This window comes from Oncorhynchus masou, chromosome 19, assembly GCF_036934945.1.
Source record: "Oncorhynchus masou masou isolate Uvic2021 chromosome 19, UVic_Omas_1.1, whole genome shotgun sequence".
Lineage (NCBI taxonomy): Eukaryota > Metazoa > Chordata > Actinopteri > Salmoniformes > Salmonidae > Oncorhynchus > Oncorhynchus masou.
Genome location: NC_088230.1, coordinates 41,608,225 through 41,634,529, shown reverse-complemented (window position 1 = coordinate 41,634,529; position 26,305 = coordinate 41,608,225). Strand labels below are relative to the sequence as shown.

The 26,305-nt window shown below is 41.3% G+C and overlaps 1 protein-coding gene across 1 annotated transcript; it reads left to right on the top strand.

Moving 5' to 3' along the window:
• Positions 1-335: 335 nt before the first annotated feature.
• tbx18 (T-box transcription factor 18) lies at positions 336-24,409 on the top strand. Its single transcript, XM_064925813.1, has 8 exons — positions 336-943; positions 2,679-2,853; positions 3,559-3,660; positions 4,142-4,313; positions 5,548-5,715; positions 8,700-8,764; positions 16,627-16,718; positions 22,644-24,409. Exons 1-8 carry the CDS (start codon positions 703-705, stop codon positions 23,195-23,197), a joined length of 1,569 nt encoding a protein of 522 aa, XP_064781885.1. The 5' UTR covers positions 336-702; the 3' UTR covers positions 23,198-24,409.
• Positions 24,410-26,305: the final 1,896 nt, after the last annotated feature.

Below are 26,305 nucleotides of genomic sequence, written 5' to 3'. Positions count from 1 at the left end.
GTAAGCATTTCATGGTCAAGTCTACACCTGTTGTATGTGACAAATACATTTTAAGTCCATTTGATTTGGTTTCTCTATAAGAGGGATATTAAGGTGTAATAACACTGTCCTGTGGTTATTGTGTCTGTCTTCCTCACGGGGCTCCCTTGCGGGGGGGTTGTAACTCACAAAACATGCAGAGCATGTTGGGCGGTGGTGTGAGAATACGCGCTCTGCACCGGGGCCATGATTCATTCACGAGCCTCCTTCACCATTTACCACCGGACAGCTCGAGGAGGTGGGACTTCGTTGAGATCAGGGCTCAATTGGACGGGAGGCAGAATAATTGACAGCTGACAGCCCAGCCCTACAGCAGCCCTCAGATTATTTACACTTTCTAAAACTGGGGCCACTGCGGTCCGCATGCGCTCAGCTCACACACATCAGAAGGTCTATTTCACTTGCAGCTAACGTCTCATAGCTGCGTCCAGTTGGAGAGAGAGAGAGAGAGGGGGAGAGAGTGTGTGTATTTGGTCACTAGGACGGTATGTGCGGTGCCCCAAAGTCAGTCCTGAACGGGCCGTAGCTCAAGGAGAGAGAAGAGCGTCCGCTATTACGGTGGGGGCCCTTGGGGTGAACTTTTCACTTCATTTCACTTCTGTTTAGAGTGACTTTTTCCTTATTTCCTTTCCTGCGCCTCTCCCTGGTCGGGCGGTTGGTGGAATGGCAGAGAAGCGACGCTCCCCGTGCACTCTGAGCGTCAAGGCGCACGCGTTCTCGGTGGAAGCTCTGATCGGGTCGGAGAAGAGACGGAAGCTCGGGGAGGACGACACTAGGGTGTGCTTTCTCGAGGAGGTCACCGAGGTGTTGGAGCTGCCCAGTAACGGAGGGGAGAGAGAGGAGAGGGCGTGCAACCGCGCCAGCGACCGGGGCAGTGAGATAGAATGCGTTAGTGACGGCTCGCGTAAGTAAAGACTGTTACCATGGAGTGGTGACACCAAAGTCGACTTAAAATACATTCACCACCACTCCCTAGAAAAATGCACACTAAACGGAACATTTAATAATTACATATGAGGCTACAACTATTCTAACAGCGACTCATACGCAGGCGAAACTGATGTAGGCCTATCCTGTTACTTGCCGGATAAATCTAATCTAGTTTTTCTTGTTGACCTGTTTTTATTGCTCGTTGTTGTTGTTGTTGTGGGTGGTGGTTTTTTATTACTGCATAGCCTCAACAATAAGACAATGAGTGTATGAACCGAATGATTGACCTGAACTAAATTACCACTAAAATGAATAAAAAATAAAATCGAATACCTGCAATAACCAAGTAGGCTATACAAATATCCTAATAATAATAACAACAATAAATACAAATACTGTTATAAATATAGTCTAAACTTGAACATAATTACAGATTATTTACTGAACCAAATGCACAGAGTAAGGGCCTAATATATTTATCTGGGTTCAGAAACACAGAGCATTTTAAACATGCATTAAAATGTATCTGATTTAAACATTAATGAGGGGCTGATATGTTTGCCGCTCTATTGTAGAGATATTATATAATATCCGGTTATTGGTCAAGTAAATAGAACGGCTGTGCGCGTGACTAATCAGCCGCTTTACGAGTCTTGTTACAATCATAAACACGCCAATTAGCTATTACCGGCAGGAAGATGGCCTCGGATGAGAGCCGTTATATGAACGGGGTTTAGACTCGCGTTAAAAACACAGAAACACAACAAACTGTTCTATTGTAAATTAATAAAAAATATAATCCAAACTATTCCATATCAACCTAACTGTATCTGTCAGAGTGTTTTTTCTTCAGTGTGGTAAGCCTGGGTGTTGCACTGTGCTGACTGTGATTCTATAGTCCTTACATATTACTTCTTAGTATTATATATTACTGTATTCTACATGAATACAATATGTATTTCCATTTGACCGTTATTTATCAATGGAGTCCCATTGTCAGATCTCTTTTAACAGGCAGGGAGACCTTTCCATGACACAAACGTTATAATAGCCTATTCATAGAATTGACTCAAATAAAATATAAATATAATTTCATTGTCAATCAAAGGATGGTCATTTGTCTTTGGCCTCGCCGTGATAATATATGATAACTTAACAGGAGAGATAATATGGTCCTAAAATAATATTTAACCGTAGCGCTATAGTTTCTTACATTTACGCCTGTCTGGTTGTGGGCTGACCAATACAGAACATATATTGTTATATTGTCTGCGGCCTGAACACCCATTTTGACAGCAACACAAATGGTCCAGTCTAGTCAGGTCTGGTCCAGTCTAGTCAGGTCTGGCCTTGTGACTCTAGTGGAGCGGAACAGACACGGCCCGTTTGGCGACGAACAGAGAACCATGATTATTGTAACTGATGGGGCAAATGACACACACACACACACACACACACACACACACACACACACACACACACACACACACACACACACACACACACACACACACACACACACACACACACACACACACACACACACACACACACACACACACACACACACACACACACACACACACACGACTGTACTTTAAACCCACTGCAGTCACTACTAGCCCGTACTAGGATACTAGCCTTTACCAAACTACTACATTAAAACAAGACTGTGTTGCTCGTGACTGACCCGGACTGTCTTTCCGTAGTGGAGAGCTGTGACGTGCTGTTGGAAAGCTCCCACCCAGAGGCCCAAGCCCAGCGCGCGCCACCGGTAACAGTAACGGTTCCCGGAGAGGAGATGCGCGTGGACTTGCAGGGCTCCGACCTGTGGAAACGGTTTCACGAGATCGGTACAGAGATGATAATCACGAAGGCTGGCAGGTGAGAGAAACGACACGGTAACACAGAGGCTAAAGAAACAGTCAATGAAGAAGAGGACGACAAGCCTTTGTCTTGAACTTTAAACAATGTGCAGATATTTTACATGAGCTTTCTGCTGTGACGGAAAATGGTTATTATTTTTTATTTAAACATGTTTCAAATTAACCGGTCTTTCAATGTTGCAGTTATGACGCAATGATTATTAAGTGTCAGAAATGTAAAGAAGATTTACCGTCTAATCACAATTTGTTTCATTTAACCGGATTGATCAGAAACAAAACAAAATGGTTTAATTAAAAGGGAAATACTGTGAACAGAATTGTTTATGAAAAGTTTACGCAAAATTACACAAAACCACCTTTGACTAAATACAATAATAATAATAACAGTCATGTTTTATTATAATGTTTTAAGGTACTATTGTAATGTTGAAATAATATTTTCGCCAATTCTGTCGTAGCCTATAGGTCTACCAAGCATAATCATATATTAGGCTGAAGTGCTGATATTTATATCAATGTGTGAGAAATGAATATTTCATGGAACGAAAAAAAAATCTGAACAATTGTAAAAACGACCAAACTGACTATGTTGCGTCTCTTTACACAGGCAGTGTAGGGCAACTAATCTAAATATTTAGTAAGCTACATATTTTATGTATTTTAATGTGACTCTATTTCTTGTCTCTCTCTCCTCCCGGTGCAGACGGATGTTCCCCGCTATGCGCGTGAAGATCTCGGGTCTGGACCCCCACCAGCTGTACTACATTACCATGGACATTATCCCCGTGGACAACAAACGATACAGGTTAGGAATATAACACAACAATAACTATTATATAGGCCTAAACTATGCAACTAATATAGGCATAACAACCCCGTAGACAACACGTTATACTGCTGTTACAGGTCAGGAATTAGTCTATGCAAAATCCCTTTCTGATAACCTATACCATTGCAGGTATTTCTGCAAACGTTTACACATAGATTAACTATGCTAGGCTAGAAAGGCGTATTGGTTTCTTTGATATAATAGCATAAAAACCTTGAGAGGTTTATTAAAGTTGTAATCGTTTGTGTCTGGTGAACTGGGAACAAAGCGGAACAAATGGCGGTTGGGAACGGTCTGTCAGTCAGCGATGTGTCCTTGTGCGGTTTGGGAAGAAACGCCTTTTGGACAGCAAACCTCCCAGTCCTGACGGTCAAATAACAAATGCTCCAATAAAATGAACACAAAACACACAGTGTTGATGTTATTTCTCTTTTTCTCTGTGTATGTGTGTGTGCAGGTACGTGTACCACAGCTCCAAGTGGATGGTCGCGGGAAATGCGGACTCCCCAGTGCCGCCGCGTGTATACATCCACCCGGACTCTCCGGCTTCTGGTGAAACGTGGATGCGTCAGGTGATCAGCTTCGACAAACTCAAACTGACCAATAACGAACTGGATGACCAGGGACATGTAAGTTACCTATTTATTATAGATTTTTATATATGCAACACGCAACATTATGATGACTGTATTATTACTTGGACTAAATCTACTTCATTTGGTGGATGGAATGATGGATATATTGACTGATTGATGGATATGTTGACTGATTGATTGATTTATGAGCTACTGGTAAATCTTCATCAGAATGCTATTTGTATGAAGTGACTTTAAACTGGAAAAACTTGAGGAAAGGGGATTTCAAAAGAAGGAATCTGAAATTGTGCTTGAAGTTTAATATTCTATAACATGTTTACTTTTAGATATACAGAAGATGTTGTGTTTGATAAAAGGACAGAAATTGTAAATATTCTGAATGGAAGGATCGTGTTTATTGAGGTCATGTCTTGATTGTTATCAGAGGAAATAGATCACATTTTCCCCAGAAGTTTAGTTTAGTTCATTGGAGTATTTTAAAAATCATTGTCAACAGTGAGCTGTAAACAGACGGAAACCCTCAGGCTGGACTAAACTGTGATTGGCCGTTCAAGAGGAACTGTTTGTGTGTTTTTGTGTCTGTGTGTGTGTGTGTGTTTCTGTGTGTGTGTGTGTTTCTGTGTGTGTACGTGCATGCCTACGTGAGTGTGTATGTGCAAGTATGCGTCTGTGTTTTATGATGTGAGAGAATAGCAGGTAATTCCATTCATGTGTAATTGTGTAGTTCTTCTGCGGTATAATGATGCCCTAACCGTGCTGTGTGTGTGTGCCGTGTGTGTGCTGTGTGTGTACTGTGTGTGTGGGTTTGTGTGTGCCGTGTGTGTGTTGTGTGTGTGCTGGGTGTATGTTGTGTGTGTGCTGTGCGTGTGTTGTGTGTGTGCTGTGTGTGTGCTGTGTGTGTGTTGGGTGTGTGCTGTGTGTTGTGTGTGTGTGTGTTGTGTATGTGCTGTGTGTTGGGTGTGTGCTGTGTGTTGTGTGTGTGTTGTGTATGTGCTGTGTGTTGGGTGTGTGCTGTGTGTGTGTGCTGTGTGTGTGTTGTGTGTGTGCTGTGTGTGTGTTGGGTGTGTGTTGTGTGTGTGTTGGGTGTGTGCTGTGTGTTGTGTGTGTGTGTTGTGTATGTGCTGTGTGTTGGGTGTGTGCTGTGTGTGTGTGTTGTGTGTGTGCTGTGTGTGTGTTGTGTGTGTGCTGTGTGTGTGCCGGGTGTATGCTGTGTGTGTGTTGTGTGTGTGCTGTATGTGTGCTGTGTGTGTGCTGTGTGTGTGTTCAGATCATCCTCCACTCCATGCATAAGTACCAACCGCGAGTGCATGTGATTCATAAGGAGCGTGGCGAGGAGCTGTCTCATGTTAGAGCCGTTCCCCAGGGAGACGGAACCAGAACACTCAGCTTCCCAGAGACCACCTTCACCACTGTCACCGCATACCAGAACCAACAGGTAACCTTTACACAACATTCACACAGCCATACCAGAACCAACAGGTAACCTTTACACAACATTCACACAGCCATACCAGAACCAACAGGTAACCTTTACACAACATTCACACAGCCATACCAGAACCAACAGGTAACCTTTACACAACATTCACACAGCCATACCAGGACCAACAGGTAACCTTTACACAACATTCACACAACCTCTAAAGTCTAAACAACCATATCCGAGCCTTAAAGGTCCAATGCAGCCATTTTTATCTCAATATCAAATCCTTTCTGGATAACATGGTACCCTACTGTGATTGTTTTCAATTCAAATGGTAAAAATAAACAAAATAGAGACCTAGAAAAGAGCAATTTTCTGAAGCATGAATTTTGCTAGGACTGTCTGGGAGGGGTTTATGTGGGGAGGGGAAACGTAACATTTGCTGTTATTGTCAGAGAGGTTTGTAACTGTCTTTCTTATTGGTCTAATGTACTGCATGGAGATGTCACCATGGTTGGCAAAAACTCCATTCCACCTAAAACAGGAGGAGATTTCAGGCTGTCTTTTCAAGCAGCTCTTACACTAAAAGGCATTATCATCATTTTCACAACTTCGCAGTATTATTCCAACGTCATAGTGTGAAAATATAAATACAGACATAAATATAAACTCAACATGTAAAGTGTTGGTCCCATGATTCACGAGCTGTGAAAAAGAACAAATACATTTTCCATGTACACAAAAATATTATTTCTCTAAAATTTTGTGCAGAAATGTTATATCCCTGTTAGAGAGAATTTCTCCTTTGCCAAGATATTCTATCTACCTGACAGGTATGGCACATCAAGAAGCTCATTTAAACAGCATGATCATTACACAGGTGTGCCTTGTGCTGCCGGCAATAAAAGGCCACCTTTGTCTCAAGTTTTGATGGAGCATGCAATTGGCATGATGACTGCAGGATTATCCACCAGAGCTGTTGCCAGATAATTGAATGTTAATTGCTCTACCATAAGCCACCTCCAACTGTGTTTGAAAAAAATTCATAGTACGTCTAGCCGGCCTCACAACCTCGGAACACGTGTAACCATGCCAACCTAGGGCCTCCACGTCCAGTGTCTTCACCTCCAGGATGGTCTGAGACGAGCCACCCAGACAGCTGATGAAACTGTGGGTTTGCACAACTGAAGAATTTCTGCACAAACTGTCAGAAATTGTCTCAGGGAAGCTCATCTGCATGCTTGTCATCCTCACCAGGGTCTTGACTTGATTGCAATTCGGCGTTGTAACTGACTTCAGTGCGCAAATGCTCACTTTCGATGACCACTGGCACGCTGGGGAAGTGAGCCCTTCACGGATGAAACCCAGTTTCAACTGTACCAGGCAGATGGCAGACTGCACTGGGAAACATCATGTTTTCGACTGCACTGGGAAACATCATGTTTTCGACTGCACTGGGAAACATCATGTTTTCGACTGCACTGGGTCTTTAAGACAACCATACACTAACTTCTATATCACTTTCACCTCACTGTCTACCAGAACCAACAGGTAACCTCCATATAATGTTTAAACTATATTCACCTAACATTCACACAACATTTAGATAATATTCAGACAACCACTACCCTCTACACTGTTATCACCCACCAGAACCAGCAGGTAACATTCACACAACATTCAGACGACCATACTAGAATGAACAAACAACCCGAACCTAACTTTCGGTCGTCATACAGCTCAGAGAACACAGCAAAGGGAGTGGCATGGGATCAGGCTTTGACTGTAGAAAGTACAAGAGAAACATACTGTTAAAAATCCCCCTTGGTGGTCAGAGAGAGGGACAGAGGGAGAGACAGAGGGAGAGACAGAGAGGGAGAGACAGAGAGGGAGAGAGAGAGGGAGGGAGAGAGGGAGGGAGAGAGGGAGAGAGGGAGAGAGAGGGAGAGAGAGAGAAAGAGAGAGAGAAAGAGAGAGAGAAAGAGAGAGAGAAAGAGAGAGTGAGGGACAGAGAGAGAGACAGAGTGAGAGTGACAGAGAGGGAGAGAGAGAGAGACAGAGGGAGAGACAGAGGGAGAGAGAGAGGAAAGAGAGAGAAAGAGAGAGTGAGGGAGAGAGAGAGGAAAGAGAGAGAAAGAGAGAGAGAAAGAGAGAGAGGGAGGGAGAGAGGGAGAGAGGGAGAGAGTGAGGGAGAGAGTGAGGGAGAGAGAGAGAGAGAGAGAGGGCGAGAGAGATAGGGTGAGAGAAAGAAAATAGAGAGAGGGAAAGAGGGAGAAAGAAAGAAATAAAGAAAGAGAGAGAGAGAGGGAGAGAGAGAGAGGAAAGAAAGAGAGAGAAATGTAAAACACAGCACACACACACAGCACACAATGTAAACATATGTTTCCCATGCCAATAAAGCCCCTTTGAATTGAATTCAGAGAGAGAGGGAGAGGGCAAGAGAGTTGTAAGGTTCTAAGGGGCAGTGTGGAACGAGGCTGATGGAGCTCACACAGTGGACATTTTGGTCTCTACTGGTCTCTACTGGTCTCTTCTGATCTCTACTGGTCTCAACCGGTCTCTAATGGCCTCTACTGATCTCTAATGGTCTCTGCTGGTCACTTTTGTACTCTACTGAGATCAATTGACACCCTTTACCATGGCACTTTGAGATTTATTTTAAACTGCAAAACCCTTACTGGTCTATTTTGGTCTCTACTGGTCTCTTCTGGTTTCTGCTGGTCTCTTCTGGTCTTTACTGGTCTCTTTTTGTCTAATGGTCTCTACTGGACTTTCTGGTCTCTACTGGTCTCCTTTGGTCTCTACTGGTCTCTACACAGGTCTCTTCTGACCAATCCTTCTCTACTATAATGTTTACAAATAGGAGAAGGATGTACAGATCATTCCCAGACCAATCCTTTTTGTAACTGATGTTTGAGGGAATCTGACAATATGCTAATATGGTTGTGTTGCTTGTGTTGTTGTTGATGGTCTGATGTTGTTGTTGTTGTCTTCAGATCACCAGGTTGAAGATTGACAGGAACCCCTTTGCTAAAGGCTTCAGAGACTCAGGCAGAAACCGGTGAGTTCCTCTACACATTACTGGATAGTTACAAAGACACAGCATGGGTTGTGTGTATATACAGTACCAGTCAAAAGTTTGGACACACCTACTCATTCCAGGGATTTTCTTTCTTTCTTTCTGTCTTTCTTTCTTTCTTTCTTTCTTTCTTTCTCTTTCTTTCTTTCTTTCTTTTTACTGTTTTCTACATTGTAAACAAATCAGAATATATTTTATATTTGAGATTCTTCAAAGTAGCCACCCTTTGCCTTGAGGACAGCTTTGCACACTCTTTTCATTCTCTCAGCCAGCTTTATCAGGTAGTCACCTGGAATGTATTTCTATTAACAAGTGTGCCTTGTTGAAGGTTAATTTGTGGAATTTATTTCCTTCTTAATGTGTTTGAGCCAATCAGTTGTGTTGTGACAAGGTAGGGGTGGTATACACAAGATAGCCCTAATTGGTAAAATACCAAGTCCATATTATGGCAAGAAAAGCTCAAATAAGCAAAGAGAAACGACAGTCCATCACTACTTTAAGACATGAAGGTCAATCAATATAGAACATTTCAAGAACTTTGAAAGTTTCTTCAAATGCAGTCGCAAGAAACATCAAGAGCTATGATGAAACTGACTCTCATGAGACCCAGAGTTATCTCTGATGCAGAGGATAAGTTCATTTGAGTTACTGCTAATATGTAAATGCTTCCCAGAGTTCAAGTAACAGACACATCTCAACATCAACTGTTCAGAGGTGAATCAGGTCTTCATGATCGAATTGCTGCAAAGAAACCACTACTAAAGGACACCAATAAGAAGAGGAGACTTGCTTGGGGCAAGAAATACGAGCCATGGACATTAGACCAGAGGAAATCTTTCCTTTGGTCTGGTGAATCCAAATTTGAGATATTTGGTTCCAACCACTGTGTTTTTTTGACCACACATACGGATGAACTCCGCATGTGTGGTTCCCACTGTGAAGCATGGAGGTGGTGGTGTGATGGTGCTTTGCTGGTTACACTGTCAGTGATTTATTTAGAATTCAAGGCACACTTAAACAGCATGGCTACCACAGCGATACATCATCCCATCTGGTTTGCGCTTAGTGGGACTATGATTTGTTTTTCAACAGGACAATGACCCAACACACCTCCAGGCTGTGTAAGGACAATTTGACCAAGAAGGAGAGTGATGGAGTGCTGCATCAGATGACCTGGCCTCCACAATCACCCCACCTCAACCCAATTGAGATGGTTTGGGATGAGTTGGACCGCAGAGTGAAGAAAAAGCAGCCAACAAGTGCTCAGCATATGTGGGAACTCCTTCAAGAGGGTTGGAAAAGCATTCTAGGTGAAGCTGGTTGAGAGAATGCCAATAGTGTGCAAAGCTGTCATCAAGGAAAAGGGTGGCTACTGTGAAGAGTCTAAAATATGTTTAGGTTTGTTTAACACTTTTTTGGTTACTACATGATTCCAAATGTGTTATTTTACAGTTCTGATGTCTTCACTATTATTCTACAGAAAATAGTAAAAATAAAGAAAAACCCTTGAATGAGTATGATCCATACTTTTGACTGGTACTGTATAAATATAGCGAGGTCCATAATTATTGACGCCCTTGCTAAAGATGAGCAAAATAAGTGTATAAAATAAATAACACAAATACTGAGCTATGTTGAATGGCCAAAAAATTGTGAAGTTATATAATTTTATGCTAATACAAATGCTCAGAGAAAGAGACAAAGTAAAATAAAATACAAACTAAAAAAAATGTTAAAATGATTAACACCACTGGTTTCACCTTGAGGATAACGATGCTGAGCCTTTTTATAAAATGTTTTATGAGTTGGAGAACACATTGGGGGGGATCTTAGACCATTCCTCTATACAGACTCCTTCCAGATCCTTGATATCCTTTGTCTGTGCTTATGGACTGACCTTTTCAATTTAAACCATAGCTGTTTAATGGGTTTCAAGTCCGGAGACTGAGATGGCCTCTGCAAAATGTTGATTTTGTGGCCAATTAACAATTTCCTTATGGATTTTGATGTCTGCTTGGGGTTACTGCCTTGCAGGAAGATTCACTTGCGTCCAAGTTTCAGCCTCCTGGCAGAGGAAACCAGATCTTTGGTTAAAATCTCCTGTTACCGGGTAAAGTTCTTGAAGCCATTGACCTTAACAAGGGCCCCGGGACCAGTGGAATAGCCGCATTACATCACAGGTCCACATTTTACAGTAGGTATTGGGTTATTTTCTGCTCATGCCTTCTCTTTGCGATGCCAAACCCACCACTGGTGGGTGTGGCCAAAGAGCTCTATTTTCGTGTCATCTGACCAAAGCACCGGCTCCAATCCAAGCTCCAGTGCCGTTTAGCCAACTACAGGCGTTTACATTTGTTGGATGACATGAAAATAGAGTTCTTTTGCCACGCACACCAGTGGGTTTGGCATCGCAAAGTGAATGCACGAGCAGAAAAGGACCCCATACCCACTGGAGAATATAGTGGTAGATGGTTCATGTAATGCAGCCATTTTGCTTCCACTGGTCCAGGTGCCCTTCTTAATTTCAACGGCACCAAGAACTTGACCAAAACCTGGTTTCCTCTAACAGTAGGCTTTAATTGTATTTTCTATCAGGTTTTAGACATTCAGAGATGTTCAGAGAGAGAGACATTTTTTAATTTAATTTTAATTGCCCCCCTCCCAATAAAATCATATTTAAACCATTATATTTATAACACCATCATATAACATCACATTCTCATAAAGCTACGGGAATATTAATACAAACAACATTAGCAGCATTAAAACAACAAATATGTTACATAATAACACACATCTAACATATCCAAATATGGTTGAGTGTTTTAAACATTTTTAGATATATTTCATTTGAAATGAGTGTCAAAATAATATGAAAACTGCTTAGTTTGTGAAGATACTGTATATATGTTCTTATGCACAACGCAATACAGCTCTTAGCTGTGTTATATTGGGCATATATGACAAACCCCTAATGTGCCTTATTGCTATTATAAACTGGTTACTTACGTAATTAGAGTTGTAAAAATACATGTTTTGTCAGCCAATCAGTATTCGGGGCCTGAAACACCCAGTTTATAATATTAGATATACACTACATAGCCAAAAGTATGTGGATAACCCTTCAAATGAGTGGATTCGTCTATTTCATCCACACCCGTTCATCCACACACCTTTTCAACAAGTCAGTTCGTCAAATTTCTGCCCTGCTACAGCTGCCCCAGTCAACTGTACGCAGTGTTTTTGTGAAGTGGAAACGTCTAGGAGCAACAACGGCTCAGCCGTGAAGTGGTAGGCCACACAAGTTCACAGAATGGGACCACCTTGTGCTGAGGCACGTAGCACGTAAAAATCATCTGTCCTCGGTTGCAACACTCACTACTGAGTTCCAAACTGCCTCTGGAAGCAACGTCAGCACAATAACTGTTTGTTGGGAGCTTCATGAAATTGGGTTCCAAGCCTAAGATCACCATGCACAATGCCAAGCATCGGCTGGAGAGGTGTAAAGATCACCGCCATTGGACTCTGGAGCAGAGGAAATGCGTTCTCTAGTGTGAGGAATCACGCTTCACCATCTGGGAGTCCAACGGACGAATCTGGCCAGGACAACCCTACCTGCCTGAAATTTGGTGGAGGAAAAATAATTGTCTGGGGCTTCTTTTCATGGTCCTGGCTAGGCCCCTTAGTTCCAGTGAAGGGAAATCTTAATGCTACGGCATAGAATCGTCTAGAATGTCATTGTATGCTTCCAAATCTGTGGCAACAGTTAAGGGAAGACCCTTTCCTGTTTCATCATGACAATGCCCCTGTGTACAAATCCATCCACCTGACAGATAATCCATCCACTTGACAGATAATCCACCCACATAACAGATAATCCACCCACATAACAGATAATCCACCCACCTAACAGATAATTCACCCACTTGACAGATAATCCACCCACCTGACAGATAATCCATCCACCTAACCACCCACCTGACAGATAATCCATCCACACAGATAATCCACCCACATAACAGATAATCCACCCACTTGACCAACATACTGTATATTATACACACAGTTATACTGTTATATACACACAGTTATAGTGTATATTATACACACAGTTATACTGTTATATATATACACACCTAACAGATAATTCACCCACTTGACAGATAATCCACCCACCTGACAGATAATCCATCCACCTAACAGGTAATCCACCCACCTAACAGATAATCCACCCACTTGACCAACATACTGTATATTATACACACAGTTATACTGTATATTATACACACAGTTATACTGTATATTATACACACAGTTATAGTGTATATTATACACACAGTTACGCTGTATATTATACACACCAAACAGATAATCCACCCACTTGACAGATAATCCATCCACCTGACAGATAATGCATTCACCTGACAGGTGTAACATATTGTGTATAATATACAGTATGTAACTGTGTGTATAATATACAGTATGTAACTGTGTGTATAACTTATTGTATAATATACAGTATAACTGTGTGTGTATAATATTTTTTATCTATTTTATTTTTAACCTTTATTTTACTAGGCAAGTCAGTTAAGAACAAATTCTTATTTAGGAATAGGAGCAGTGGGTTAACTGCCTGTTCAGGGGCAGAACGACAGATTTGTACCTTGTCAGCTCTGGGATTTGAACTTGCAACCTTTCGGTTACTAGTCCAACGCTCTAACCACTAGGCTAACCGCCCCAATATACAGTATAACTGTGTGCACAATATACAGTATAACTGTGTTTACAATATACAGTATAACTGTGTTTACAATATACAGTATATAACTGTGTGCACAATATACAGTATAACTGTGTGTATAATATACAGCGTAACTGTGTGTATAATATACAGTATAACTGTGTGTATAATATACACTATAACTGTGTGTATAATATACAGTATAACTGTGTTTACAATATACAGTATAACTGTGTTTACAATATACAGTATATAACTGTGTGCACAATATACAGTATAACTGTGTGTATAATATACAGCGTAACTGTGTGTATAATATACAGAATGTAACTGTGTGTTTAATATACAGTATGTAACTGTGTGTTTAATATACAGTATAACTTATTGCATAATATACACTATATAACTGTGTATTACATACTGTATATAAGTATGTGTATAATATACAGCGTGACTGTGTATAATATACAGTATATAACTGTGTGTATAATGTACAGTATATTACTGTGTGTATAATATACAGCATAACTGTATGTATAATATACAGTATGTAACTGAAAACAAGACTCCCTAAATTTTCTCAGCATATCGATTGCGCAACCAGGGGTGGAAAAACCTTGGATCACTGTTACTCTAACTTCCGCGACGCATATAAAGCACTGCCCAGCCCCCATTTTTTAAAAACTGACGGCGTCCCCAGCCGCACCCTCAGAGCATGCGCAGACCAGCTGGCTGGTGTGTTTACGGACATATTCAATCAATCTCTATACCAGTCTGCTGTTCCCACATGCTTCAAGAGGGCCACCATTGTTCCTGTTCCCAAGAAAGCTAAGGTAACTGAGCTAAACGACTACCGCCCCGTAGCACTCACTTCCTTCATCATGAAGTGCTTTGAGAGACTAGTCAAGGACCATATCACCTCCACCCTACCTGACACCCTAGACCCACTCCAATTTGCTTACCGCCCAAATAGGTCCACAGACGATGCAATCTCAACCACACTGCACACTGCCCTAACCCATTTGCACAAGAGGAATACCTATGTGAGAATGCTGTTCATCGACTACAGCTCGGCATTCAACACCATAGTACCCTCCAAGCTCGTCATCAAGCTCGAGACCCTGGGTCTCGACCCCGCCCTGTGCAACTGGGTACTGGACTTCCTGACGGGCCGCCCCCAGGTGGTGAGGATAGGTAACAACATCTCCTCCCCGCTGATCCTCAACACTGGGGCCCAACAAGGGTGCGTTCTGAGCCCTCTCCTGTACTCCCTGTTCACCCACGACTGCGTGGCCACGCACGCCTCCAACTCAATCATCAAGTTTGCGGATGACACAACAGTGGTAGGCTTGATTACCAACAACGACGAGACGGCCTACAGGGAGGAGGTGAGGGCCCTCGGAGTGTGGTGTCAGGAAAATAACCTCACACTCAACGTCAACAAAACTAAGGAGATGATTGTGGACTTCAGGAAACAGCAGAGGGAACACCCCCCTATCCACATCGATGGAACAGTAGTGGAGAGAGTAGCAAGTTTTAAGTTCCTCGGCATACACATAACAGACAAACTGAATTGGTCCACTCACACAGACAGCATCGTGAAGAAGGCGCAGCAGCGCCTCTTCAACCTCAGGAGGCTGAAGAAATTCGGCTTGTCACCAAAAGCACTCACAAACTTCTACAGATGCACAATCGAGAGCATCCTGGCGGGCTGTATCACCGCCTGGTACGGCAACTGCTCCGCCCTCAACCGTAAGGCTCTACAGATGGGTAGTGAGGTCTGCACAACGCATCACCGGGGGCAAACTACCTGCCCTCCAGGACAACTACACCACCCGATGTTGCAGGAAGGCCATAAAGATCATCAAGGACATCAACCACCCGAGCCACTGCCTGTTCACCCCGCTATCATCCAGAAGGCGAGGTCAGTACAGGTGCATCAAAGCTGGGACCGAGAGACTGAAAAACAGCTTCTATCTCAAGGCCATCAGACTGTTAAACAGCCACCACTAACATTGAGTGGCTGCTGCCAACACACTGACACTGACTCAACTACAGCCACTTTAATAATGGGAATTGATGGGAAATGATGTAAATATATCACTAGCCACTTTAAACAATGCTACCTTATATAATGTTACTTACCCTACATTATTCATCTCATATGCATACGTATATACTGTACTCTATATCATCGACTGCATCCTTATGTAATACATGTATCACTAGCCACTTTAACTATGTCACTTTGTTTACATACTCATCTCATATGTATATACTGTACTCGATACCATCTACTGTATCTTGCCTATGCTGCTCTGTACCATCACTCATTCATATATCCTTATGTACATATTCTTTATCCCCTTACACTGTGTATAAGACAGTAGTTTAGGAATTGTTAGTTAGATTACTTGTTGGTTATTACTGCATTGTCGGAACTAGAAGCACAAGCATTTCGCTACACTCGCATTATTGTATAATATAGACCATTACTGTGTGCATAATATACAGTATGTAACTGTGTGTATAATATACAGTATGTAACTGTGTGTATAATATACAGTATATAACTGTGTGTGTAATATACAGTTTGTAACTGTGTGTATAATATACAGTATATAACTGTGTGTGTAATATACAGTTTGTAACTGTGTGTATAATATACAGTATATAACTGTGTGTGTAATATACAGTTTGTAACTGTGTGTATAATATACAGTATATAACTGAGTGTGTAATATACAGTTTGTAACTGTGTGTATAATATACAGTATATACAGTATATAACTGAGTGTGTAATATACAGTTTGTAACTGTGTGTATAATATACAGTATATAACTGTGTGTGTAATATACAGTATGTAACTGTGTGTATAATTTACAGTATGTTTAATATACAGTATAACTTATTGTATAATATACAGTATATAACTGTGTGCATAATATACAGTAGATATTACTGTGTATATAGTATACATTATGCAACTGTGTGTATAATTTACTGTATATTACTGTGTGTATAATATACAGTCTGTAACTGTGTGTTTAATAAACAGTATAACTTATTGTATAATATACAGTATTTAACTGTGTGTTCCAGGATGGGTCTGGAGGCTCTTGTTGAATCCTACGCTTTCTGGCGTCCGTCTCTAAGATCCCTGACATTTGAAGACATCTCTGGAATTAAGCAAGGTAAGACATAGTTTCTTAAAACCTCTATTGAAACAAGAATCCTCCAACCTAACTTTAAAAACAATATTAACAACTTCCTGTTGTTACTGGTCTTACTGTTGTATTTGTCTTACTGTTGTACTGGTCTTACTGTTGTATTTGTCTTACTGTTGTACTGGTCTGACTGTTGTATTTGTCTTACTGTTGTACTGGTCTTACTGTTGTATTTGTCTTACTGTTGTACTGGTCTGACTGTTGTACTGGTCTAACTGTTGTACTGGTCTGACTGTTGTACTGGTCTGGCTGTTGTACTGGTCTGACTGTTGTACTGGTCTGACTGTTGTACTGGTCTGATTGTTGTACTGGTCTGACTGTTGTACTGGTCTTACTGTTGTACTGGTCTGACTGTTGTACTGGTCTGACTGTTGTACTGGTCGTACTGTTGTAATGGTCGTACAGTTGTACTGGTCTTGCTGTTGTACTGGTCTTACTGTTGTCTGACTGTTGTACTGGTATTACTGTTGTACTGGTCTGAGTGTTGTAGTGGTCTTACTGTTGTCTGACTGTTGTACTGGTGTTACTGTTGTCTTCCTGTTGTACTGGTCTGACTGTTGTACTGGTCTTGCTGTTGTACTGGTCTTGCTGTTGTACTGGTCTGACTGTTGTACTGGTCTGACTGTTGTACTGGTCTGACTGTTGTACTGGTCTTGCTGTTGTACTGGTCTTGCTGTTGTCTGACTGTTGTACTGGTATTACTGTTGTACTGGTCTGAGTGTTGTACTGGTCTTACTGTTGTCTTACTGTTGTACTGGTCTGACTGTTGTACTGGTCTTACTGTTGTCTTACTGTTGTACTGGTCTTACTGTTGTACTTGTCTTACTGTTGTACTGGTCTTACTGTTGTCTGACTGTTGTACTGGTGTTACTGTTGTCTTACTGTTGTACTGGTATTTCTGTTGTACTGGTCTGAGTGTTGTACTGGTCTTAATGTTGTCTTACTGTTGTCTTACTGTTGTACTGGTGTTACTGTTGTACTGGTGTTACTGTTGTACTGGTTTTACTGTTGTACTGGTCTGACTGTTGTACTGGTCTTATTGTTGTACTGGTCTTTCTGTTGTACTGGTTTTACTGTTGTCTTGCTGTTGTACTTGTGTTAAACTTGTACTGGTCTTATTGTTGTACTGGTCTGACTGTTGTACTGGTCTTACTGTTGTACTGGTCTTACTGTTGTACTGGTCTGACTGTTGTACTGGTCTGTCTGCTGTACCGATCTTACTGTTGTACTGGTTTTACTGTTGTCTTACTGTTGTACTGGTCTTATTGTTGTCTTACTGTTGTACTGGTGTTAAAGTTGTACTGGTCTTATTCTTGTACTGGTCTGACTGTTGTACTGGTCTTACTGGTGTACTGGTCTGACTGTTGTACTGGTCTTATTGTTGTCTTGCTGGTGTACTGGTCTGACTGTTGTACTGGTTTTATTGTTGTCTTGCTGTTGTACTGGTCTGACTGTTGTACTGGTCTTATTGTTGTCTTGCTGTTGTACTGGTCTGACTGTTGTACTGGTCTTATTGTTGTCTTGCTGTTGTACTGGTCTGACTGTTGTACTTGTCTTACTGTTGTCTTACTGGTGTACTGGTCTGACTGTTGTACTGGTACTGGTTTTTTATTGTTGTCTTGCTGTTGTACTGGTCTGACTGTTGTACTGGTCTTATTGTTGTCTTGCTGTTGTACTGGTCTGACTGTTGTACTGGTCTTATTGTTGTCTTGCTGTTGTACTGGTCTGACTGTTGTACTTGTCTTATTGTTGTCTTACTGGTGTACTGGTCTGACTGTTGTACTGGTCTTATTGTTGTCTTGCTGTTGTACTGGTCTGACTGTTGTACTGGTCTTATTGTTGTCTTGCTGTTGTACTGGTCTGACTGTTGTACTGGTCTTATTGTTGTCTTGCTCTTGTACTGGTCTGACTGTTGTACTGGTCTTATTGTTGTCTTGCTGTTGTACTGGTCTGACTGTTGTACTGGTCTTATTGTTGTCTTGCTTTTGTACTGGTCTGACTGTTTTACTTGTCTTATTGTTGTCTTACTGGTGTACTGGTCTGACTGTTGTACTGGTCTTATTGTTGTCTTGCTGTTGTACTGGTCTGACTATTGTACTGGTCTTATTGTTGTCTTGCTGTTGTACTGGTCTGACTATTGTACTGGTCTTATTGTTGTCTTGCTGTTGTACTGTTTATTGTTGTCTTATTGTTGTCTTGCTGTTGTACTGGTCTTATTGTTGTCTTGCTGTTGTACTGGTCTGACTGTTGTACTTTTCTTATTGTTGTCTTGCTGTTGTACTGGTCTGACTGTTATACTGGTCTTATTGTTGTCTTAATGTTTTACTGGTCTTGCTGTTCTACTGGTCTTATTGTTGTCTTGCTGTTGTACTGGTCTGACTGTTTTACTTGTCTTATTGTTGTCTTACTGGTGTACTGGTCTTGCTGTTGTACTGGTCTTATTGTTGTCTTGCTGTTGTACTGGTCTGACTGTTGTACTGGTCTTATTTGTTGTCTTGCTGTTGTACTGGTCTGACTGTTGTACTGGTCTTATTGTTGTCTTGCTGTTGTACTGGTCTTATTGTTGTCTGGTCTTATTGTTGTACTGGTCTGACTGTTGTACTGGTCTTACTTGTTGTACTGGTCTGACTGTTGTACTGGTCTTATTGTTGTCTTGATGTTGTACTGGTCTTATTGTTGTCTTACTGTTGTACTGGTCTTATTGTTGTACTGTTGTCTTATTGTTGTACTGGTCTGACTGTTATACTGGTCTTATTGTTGTCTTAATGTTTTACTGGTCTTATTGTTGTACTGGTCTTATTGTTGTACTGGTCTTGCTGTTGTACTGGTCTTGCTGTTGTACTGGTCTTATTGTTGTCTTGCTGTTGTACTGGTCTTACTGTAGTACTGGTCTTTTTGTTGTACTGGTCTGACTGTTGTACTGGTCTTACTGTTATACTGGTCTGACTGTTGTACTGGTCTTATTGTTGTCTTACTGTTGTACTGGTCTGACTGTTGTACGGGTCTTATTGTTGTCTTGCTGTTGTACTGGTCTTATTGTTGTACTGGTCTTATTGTTGTACTGGTCTGACTGTTGTACTGGTCTGACTGTTGTACTGGTCTTACTGTTGTACTGGTCTGACTGTTGTACTGGTCTTATTGTTGTACTGGTCTGACTGTTGTACGGGTCTTATTGTTGTCTTGCTGTTGTACGGGTCTTACTTTTGTACTGAACCTAATGTTGAACTGGTTTTACTCTTGTCTTACAGTTCTACTCATCTTGATGTTGTACTGGACTTAATGTTGAACTGGTTTTGCAGTTGCACTGGTCTTACTGTTGTCTTACTGTATTTCTCATGTACTGGTCTTACTGACTATAACTGTGATATGTGGTCTTAGTTGTACTGACTATAACTGTGATATGTGGTCTTAGGTGTACTGACTGTGACTGTGATATGTGGCCTTAATTGTACTGACTGTGATATGTGGTCTTAGTTGTACTGACTATAACTGTGATATGTGGTCTTAGTTGTACTGACTGTGATATGTGGTCTTAGTTGTACTGACTATAACTGTGATATGTGGTCTTAGTTGTACTGACTATAACTGTGATATGTGGCCTTAATTGTACTGACTATGAGTGTGATATGTTGTCTTAGTTGTACTGACTGTGACTGTGAAATGTGGTCTTAGTTGTACTGACTGTGATATGTTGTCTTAGTTGTAATGACTATAACTGTGATATGTGGTCTTAGTTGTACTGACTGTGATATGTTGTCTTAGTTGTACTGACTATAACTGTGATATGTGGTCTTAGTTGTACTGACTGTGATATGTGGTCTTAGTTGTACTGACTGTGATATGTGGTCTTAGTTGTACTGACTATAACTGTGATATGTGGTCTTAGTTGTACTGACTATAACTGTGATATGTGGTCTTAGTTGTACTGACTGTGATATGTGGTCTTAGTTGTACTGACTGTGATATGTGGTCTTAGTTGTAATGACTGTGATATGTGGTCTTAGTTGTAATGACTCTGACTGTGATATGTGGTCTTAGTTGTACTGACTATAACTGTGATATGTTGTCTTAGTTGTACTGACTGTGATATGTGGTCTTAGTTGTACTGACTATAACTGTGATATGTGGTCTTAGTTGTACTGACTGTGATATGTTGTCTTAGTTGTAATGACTCTGACTGTGATATGTGTTCTTAGTTGTAATGACTCTGACTGTGATATGTTGTCTTAGTTGTACTGACTATAACTGTGATATGTGGTCTTAGTTGTACTGACTGTGATATGTGGTCTTAGTTGTACTGACTGTGATATGTGGTCTTAGTTGTACTGACTATAACTGTGATATGTGGTCTTAGTTGTACTGACTGTGATATGTGGTCTTAGTTGTACTGACTATAACTGTGATATGTGGTCTTAGTTGTACTGACTATAACTGTGATATGTGGTCTTAGTTGTACTGACTATAACTGTGATATGTGGTCTTAGTTGTACTGACTATAACTGTGATATGTGGTCTTTGTTGTACTGACTGTGATATGTGGTCTTAGTTGTACTGACTGTGATATGTTGTCTTAGTTGTACTGACTATAACTGTGATATGTTGTCTTAGTTGTACTGACTATAACTGTGATATGTGGTCTTAGTTGTACTGACTGTGATATGTGGTCTTAGTTGTACTGACTGTGATATGTTGTCTTAGTTGTACTGACTATAACTGTGATATGTGGTCTTAGTTGTACTGACTGTGATATGTGGTCTTAGTTGTACTGACTGTGATATGTGGTCTTAGTTGTACTGACTATAACTGTGATATGTGGTCTTAGTTGTACTGACTATAACTGTGATATGTTGTCTTAGTTGTACTGACTATAACTGTGATATGTGATCTTAGTTGTACTGACTGTGATATGTGGTCTTAGTTGTACTGACTGTGATATGTGGTCTTAGTTGTACTGACTGTGATATGTTGTCTTAGTTGTACTGACTATAACTGTGATACGTGGTCTTAGTTGTATCGACTGTGATATGTGGTCTTAGTTGTACTGACTGTGATATGTTGTCTTAGTTGTACTGACTATAACTGTGATATGTGGTCTTAGTTGTACTGACTGTGATATGTTGTCTTAGTTGTACTGACTATAACTGTGATATGTGGTCTTAGTTGTACTGACTATAACTGTGATATGTGGTCTTAGTTGTACTGACTGTGATATGTGATATGTGGTCTTAGTGGTACTGACTGTGATATGTGGTCTTAGTTGTACTGACTATAACTGTGATATGTGGTCTTAGTTGTACTGACTGTGATATGTTGTCTTAGTTGTACTGACTATAACTGTGATATGTGGTCTTAGTTGTACTGACTGTGATATGTGGTCTTAGTTGTACTGACTATAACTGTGATATGTGGTCTTAGTTGTACTGACTGTGATATGTGGTCTTAGTTGTACTGACTATAACTGTGATATGTTGTCTTAGTTGTACTGACTATAACTGTGATATGTGGTCTTAGTTGTACTGACTGTGATATGTGGTCTTAGTTGTACTGACTATAACTGTGATATGTTGTCTTAGTTGTAATGACTATAACTGTGATATGTGGTCTTAGTTGTACTGACTGTGATATGTTGTCTTAGTTGTACTGACTGTGATATGTGGTCTTAGTTGTACTGACTGTGATATGTGGTCTTAGTTGTACTGACTGTGATATGTGGTCTTAGTTGTACTGACTATAACTGTGATATTTTGGTCTTAGTTGTACCGACTGACTATCACCTTAGTTGACTGGAAGTTGGTCTGCATTAGAGTGTCTCTTAAATGAATAAAAGGTCAATGTAAAATGGAACTGATTAGTTTAGTTTTTTGATGTTACTCTGTGTCTGTCACTCTGCAGGAGCCCCGGGACCCCATGGAGGTGTTGGATCGCCTCACCTGCTCTCCTCCTCTCCTTGCTCCTCCCCCTTCCAGGTGTGGCCTCTCACTCCCCCGGACTACACCTGCAGCCGGCCGACACACACACCCATACATCGCTACAGTAACCTCCCCGAGCCTTTCCCCTCTCCTACGTCCCGAGGACCGTCAGCCTATGACAGCGAAGGATTCTGCTCTATGTCCCTCCCTCCCTCTCAGATTGGATATCTACAAAACCCTGCCCACCAGGGTTACGGAAGTCTCCGCCTCCACTCCCCCCCTTACGGTCTCTACGGTTACGCCTTCCCCACCTCCCCCCGCCTCATTGCCAGCCCAGACAAGATGGCGGCTGCTTCTGCCGCTGCAGCCAATCAGAACCCTTTTCTCGGCTCCTCACCCAGCGGAACCCTGGCGGACAGTCTGGGCATGCTCAGTGGAGGCCAGCAAGCCAACTTCCTGTTTGACTCTCGGACGCTGGGAATGGCTGGCAGCCAGTCAGGGGGAGGGGCTTCACAGGTCACTACCCACATGGGCTGAGAAATACTCCGACCCTGACCCCCAGGGTTGCTATCACAAATAGCTGCTTCTCCGGGTAGGACATGGGTTTGGAACTCTGGAATAAATCACCAGCCAATGAGGATTGATGAGACATCTCATAGACCTATGAGGAGACAGAGAGAGATGGAGAGATGGAGAGAGAGAGGAAACAGAGCGAGACAGCTTTAGTGATGTTTGTGTGAGCGCTAAGAAAGATAAAGAAAGAACGTCAAATTCCGCAGACTAATGGGATATTGTTGTTGTTGTTGTTTGTAAGTATGTTATTAAAGGACTAAATAAACAGAAGCTTCTGAGAGACTGAAACAGCTGCGTTGGAGGAGATCTGGGGGTCTGATACAAGTCTGGAGACCTGAGAGAATAAACACACCCACCAACAAGCCCCGGAGCTGGAGATTCAACATCTGGAAGAATCGGGAAATAAACACTACGAACACTTCAGCACCTGTGGTTTCCTATACGTCTCTGAACAGTTATAACCTCACACAGCTCCTAGGAACAGAGTTGACACAGTGAGAGGTCTCCTATACAGCGTCTCTGAACAGTTATAACCTCACACAGCTCCTAGGAATAGAGTTGACACAGTGAGAGGTCTCCTATACAGCATCTCTGAACAGTTATAACCTCACACAGCTCATAGGAACAGAGTTGAAACAGTGAGAGGCCTACTGAGATATATGAATGGTGTTATAAAGGACTGTATTCCCATGCCAAAGATACAGTGTCAGTCAATCTGCAATGTTTCCCTATTCCTTATGTAGTGCACTTCTCCTGGCTGGAAACCTATAAAGCAGCCCTATGAAGCTCTGGCCTAAAGTAGTGCACTACATAGGGAATAGGACTTTGGCCTAAAGTAGTGCACTATATAGGGAATAGGACTCTGGCCTAAAGTAGTGCACTGTATAGGGAATAGGACTTACATCACACGTTGTGTGTGTGGCATGTTTTAACAATTTGACATAAAGGTGTCATAACTGCTTATAACCTTTATACATAATGAACTGTGCTAATGGTGGGTCATGTGACCTAACGCACTTACTGCCAACACACACACACACACACACACACACACACACACACACACACACACATTTCCTGCCAACCCACAGCGTTCTGCCTGGCCTCTGTCTATGACGGACAAGCAGCTTCATGAGCCAAAAAAACAATAAAAAGTATAATATTATTACACACTAACCATCAGAGAACCTGTTTCACACAGATCCTTTTTGTAATATATCAAGCATCAAATATGATATGTGTGAGTGAGAGAGAGAGAAATATGTGTGTTTGTGTATGAATCTCAGAAACAGAAGTCCAAACACTTGTAAACAGAACATTTCAAAGGTTAAAGGTTAAGGTTTGGGAAAGCTTAAAACAAAAAGGCAACAAATGTAAAACAAGTGTCTATCTGCTGAACACGCGGAGCCATAAACCAAGCAGCCTGACCTATACTGAACTAAAATATAAACACAACATGCAACAATTTAAAAAATGTCATTCAGTTAATGTAAGGAAATCAATCAATTGAAATAAATTAACTAGGCCCTAATCTATGGATTTGAATACTGGGCAAGAGCGCAGCCATTGGTGTGCCTGGGAGGGCATATGAGCCAGGCCCACCCACTGGGGAGCCAGGCTCAGCCAATCAGATTATTTTTTCCCACAAAAGGGCTTCATTAAAGAGAGAAATTCTCCTCAGTTTCATCAGCTGTCCGGGTGGTTGGTCTCAGAAGAACCCACAGGTGAAGATGCCTGATGTGGAGATCCGGGGCTGGTGTGGTTACACGTGGTTTGTGGTTGTGAGGTCAGTTGGATGTACTGCCAAATTCTCTAAAAGGATGCTGGAGGCGGCTCATGGTAGAGAAATTAATATTAATTTCTCTGGCAACAGCTCTGGTGGACATTCCTGCAGTCAGCGTTTCAATTACACACACCCTAAAATCTTAAGACATCTGTGGCATTGTGTTGTGTGACAACATTGCACATTTGAGAGTGACCTTTTATTGTCCCAGCACAAGGTGCACCTGTGTAATGATCATGCTGTTTAATCAGCTTTTGGATATGCTGCAACTGACAGGTGGATGAATCATCTTGGCAAAGATAGGGATGTAAACAGGGATGTAAGCACATTTTTCACAACATTTTTTGAGAAATAGGCTTTCTGTACATGTGGAAACATTCTGGGATCTTTTTTTCAGCTCATGAAACATGGGACCAACACTTACCATGTTTCATTTATATTGTTGTTCAGTAGACATAGGAGGACAGTGAGGTCCGGACCTTCGTCAGTTTTTCAAATTTGAAAAAAATACAGATATATATAAAAATATATATTTTGTAAATAAACAATAAATAAAATAAATTATGGGTCATCTAAATATGGATCATTTTATCAAAACACTTTTCTTCTTCATATGACAGAGTTCTAATCGTGTCGCTTTGTGAAAACTTGCAGTCGGCTCACTAGAGAAATAGGCAAAACTAGAGACGCTGCTGACAGTGTGTTAGCGAGATGCAGGACAAATGCCACATTTAAAACCATACAGTAACTCCTGCCATGTCTACAGATATCCCCCAAATAACTAAAAACCCTCTCAGAGAATGGTAGGATTACTTAGCCAGCTAGAAGGATGAAGTAAGAAGCCAACATTACACAGAGCCAATCTCAGCAGGACAAAACAAAATAGGCATAAAAATGCATTCAGGAGGAAGCTGAGGAGACAGAGAGTGAGAGAGGAAGCAAGCAAAGAGAGAGGCTAGTACAGTGGTCACCAAACTTGGGGTCGGGGTCTGATGTGCTGTCCCATGAGAAAATATGTACTAATCTTATCAAACAGGTTAGGAACTTAAAAAGAGAAGATATGTTTCAATGTGAAAGTCTCCACAGGACCTATCTTCCCTATAGACCCACATTAAAATACAAACACTGTATGTTTCAATGTGAACATCTGAACAGGACCTATCTTCCCTATAGACCAACATTAAAATAAAACCACTGTATGTTTCAATGTGAACATCTGAACAGGACCTATCTTCCCTAAAGACCAACATTAAAATAAAACCACTGTATGTTTTAATGTGAACATCTGA

Excerpts from the sequence above, each read along its gene's own strand:
- tbx18 (XM_064925813.1), top strand. The coding sequence starts at position 703 with ATGGCAGAGAAGCGACGCTCCCCGTGCACTCTGAGCGTCAAGGCGCAC. Across the intron at positions 3,661-4,141 it reads GTGGACAACAAACGATACAG|GTACGTGTACCACAGCTCCA; the intron begins GTTAGGAATATA and ends GTGTGTGTGCAG. Across the intron at positions 16,719-22,643 it reads CATCTCTGGAATTAAGCAAG|GAGCCCCGGGACCCCATGGA; the intron begins GTAAGACATAGT and ends GTCACTCTGCAG.